General features: G+C 41.5%; 1 protein-coding gene across 1 annotated transcript in view; it reads right to left on the reverse strand.

The window, feature by feature from the left end:
* Nucleotides 1-6: 6 nt before the first annotated feature.
* Nucleotides 7-2,794, reverse strand: part of LOC106013745 (beta-arrestin-1) — a gene marked incomplete at its 5' end in the record, with an annotated part of 43,344 nt that continues 40,556 nt past the window's right edge. The window contains 1 exon segment of the mRNA XM_013090298.1: nucleotides 7-482. Coding sequence (XP_012945752.1) covers nucleotides 383-482 — 100 coding nt within the window.

Consider the following 2,794-nt stretch of genomic DNA (forward strand, 5'->3'; position numbering starts at 1 on the left):
CCCCCGAGGATGTTGATGGTAATAATGATTGATGACAATCACAGCAAAGATGAAAACAGTTATGAGATGATAACAACAACAGCAACAACAACAACAGCGACAATAATGATGATGCTGTTGCTGCTGACGATGAAGCTACAACGGCGACAATGATGATGATGGTAATGATGATGATTATGATGATGATGGGGATGCAATAACGGCGACAATGATGAGGAGGGTCACGCTGTCGCTGCTGACGATGATGAAGTTGGCGTTGGGTGAGGTCACGTGACTGCACACACAGAGAGCGTGGTGGTATCCGGGATGTGGTGTTGTGTGTGCGTGTGTGTGTTGTCGTGTGAGTGACGCCGTCCGTCGCCTGGAGCCACGGGCCTCGGGGCTAAGCTTCGGTGTCGTCACCTTCATGACCCTTCAGGCGCAGACGAGCAAAATCCTCAAAGATGAAGTCATCATCCTTGTCGCCGTAGAACGCCTCACCGCTGGGGAAATACAAGGGAGACAATGTTAGGTTTTCTTGGGGGAAATACAGGGGGAGATAATGTTAGGTTTTCTTGGGGGAAATACAGGGGATACAATGTCAGGTTTTCTTGGGGGAAATACAGGGGGAGATATTGTCATTTTTTCTAGAAAATACAGGGGAAGATAATGTAAGTATTTCTTGGAAACACAGGGGGAGATAATGTTAGGTTTTCTAGGGAGCCAATGTCCAGTTTTCTTGGAAATACAGGGGGAGACAATGTAAGTACTTCTTGGGGCAAGCTTTTTCTCAGGGGAGACAATTTTAGGTCTTCTAGGGAGATTATGTTACTTTTTCTTGGAAATACAGGGAGAGATACTGTCAGGTTTTCTTGGAAATACGTGGGGGAGATAATGTTGGGATTTCTAGGGGAGATAATGTCAATTTTTTGGGGGCATGGAAATCCACAGTTGCTTTTTTTCTCTCCAACAAAGTGAACAGCCTTTTGGACAAAACCCCTGTCATTTTGACGACAGGCTCTCACATATAATAACAACATTAAAAAAATGAAATAATAGTAATTGTAATAAAAACAGCAATGAGATAATAAAACAGTAAAAATTAGTGCTCCCAAAAGACAAACCAAAAATAAAAAAAGTTTAATGCCCGGGTTCAGTGGAAAATCCCTTGAAGAAATTGAAACTTAGTGCTACATGTAGTACTTTTAGAGTACAGGTCTCAACCTCAAAGCCTGCCGCCCCCATCCGGGCCCCATCCGGCCCTGTGATCCATTATATCCAGCCTGCCAGAGAATTCTAAATACTTCATCCTGAAAATCTCCATAATCAAGAACCCTACTCCATCTTTTTACAGATGAAGTGTGTTGGGTGAGCTAGTGACTTTGGAACTTTCGGAAAGTACCGATTTCCAAAAAAGTATGAACGGTTGGAAGCTAGCACCCAATACCAATTAGCAGTTATTACAATGAAAGTAACAATGACAACAGCAACAATGACAATAATAATGATTGTATAGTAGACACCATCAACATGGCATACGTCCTAACTAACCATGCTAGATAAAAAATAAGTTGTGATAAAATAAAAATGAAAAAAACAAGAAAAAAAACCTAATACCCTGCCTCCCCCCCCCCCCCCAAAAAAAAAAAAAAATGTGAATGTAATTCTTGGCCCAAATACTGGTGGTACGTAGGTCTTGCATTCCTGTGAAAATCATCATGCAGGCTGGAGGTTTAAAACAGAACTGCCAAAAAACTGGCTATGAAAAAAAGTCCTGAACCGTTCGGACCCCAGAGCAAAGCATGTGTACAGACTCAAGATTTATAGATCATACCATCTATTACATTTTGTATCAAGACTATTTTTGTATTTTTGGGGAGGAGAAGGAGAGGAAGGCAATGGAAGATGTGGACCGCCAACATTGCAGAGTGGACAAAGAAATCCTTCGCCCAAACTCAGGCGCTCACAAAAAAACGTGAAAAGTGGAGGCATCTGACGAGGCTGTCTATCATACAGCGCCCCTACGATCCTCGCGGATTTATGGGATCAGTAAACGGTAAGCAGTATTCAATATTATAGTACAATATTCAAACAGTACCAGAAATTCGGATTTCCGGATTTATATGGAAAATGAGTAGCTCTGGTTTTAAAAATAATCCCTGGAATCTCCTGGAAACAAAAAGAGAAAAGTACTGTTGTCCTTCCAATATTCTTTCGCGCAAAGAAAGACTCTTGTTTTTGTCTTTAAACCCCCGTCTCTGTCACCTTTGACAGGAAAACACTGAACTTTGCTCCAGTCAGCAGTTACACTTAGTTCATTTAGCAATAACAAGTGTGAAAAACAACGACAAAGACAACAATAACGACCATAATGACTATAACAATAGTATAACAACTACATGCTCAAACACACACATGTATATGACTTGTTCCGAATTCAAATGACCCTAGCTCACGTCAACACTTTTGTCCTCAATTCAACAACAACTGATTCTCACCACTTTGTCCTCAACTCAACAACAACAACAACAACAACTTATTCTCACCACTTTGTCCTCAACTCAACAACAACAACAACAACAACTTATTCTCACCACTTTGTCCTCAACTCAACAACAACAACAACAACAACAACAACAACAACAACAACTTATTCTCACCACTTTGTCCTCACCACATTCCACATATTATGTGTCTGTGAGTTTGTCCTTGTCTGTGTGTGCCGGAGTGCATATGAGTGTATGCGTGCTTGTGTGTGTGCGCGTCTGTCCATATGTGAGTGTGTGTGTGTGTGTGTGTGAGTGTGTGTGTGTGT

This window comes from Aplysia californica, unplaced genomic scaffold (assembly GCF_000002075.1).
Source record: "Aplysia californica isolate F4 #8 unplaced genomic scaffold, AplCal3.0 scaffold01208, whole genome shotgun sequence".
NCBI lineage: Eukaryota > Metazoa > Mollusca > Gastropoda > Aplysiida > Aplysiidae > Aplysia > Aplysia californica.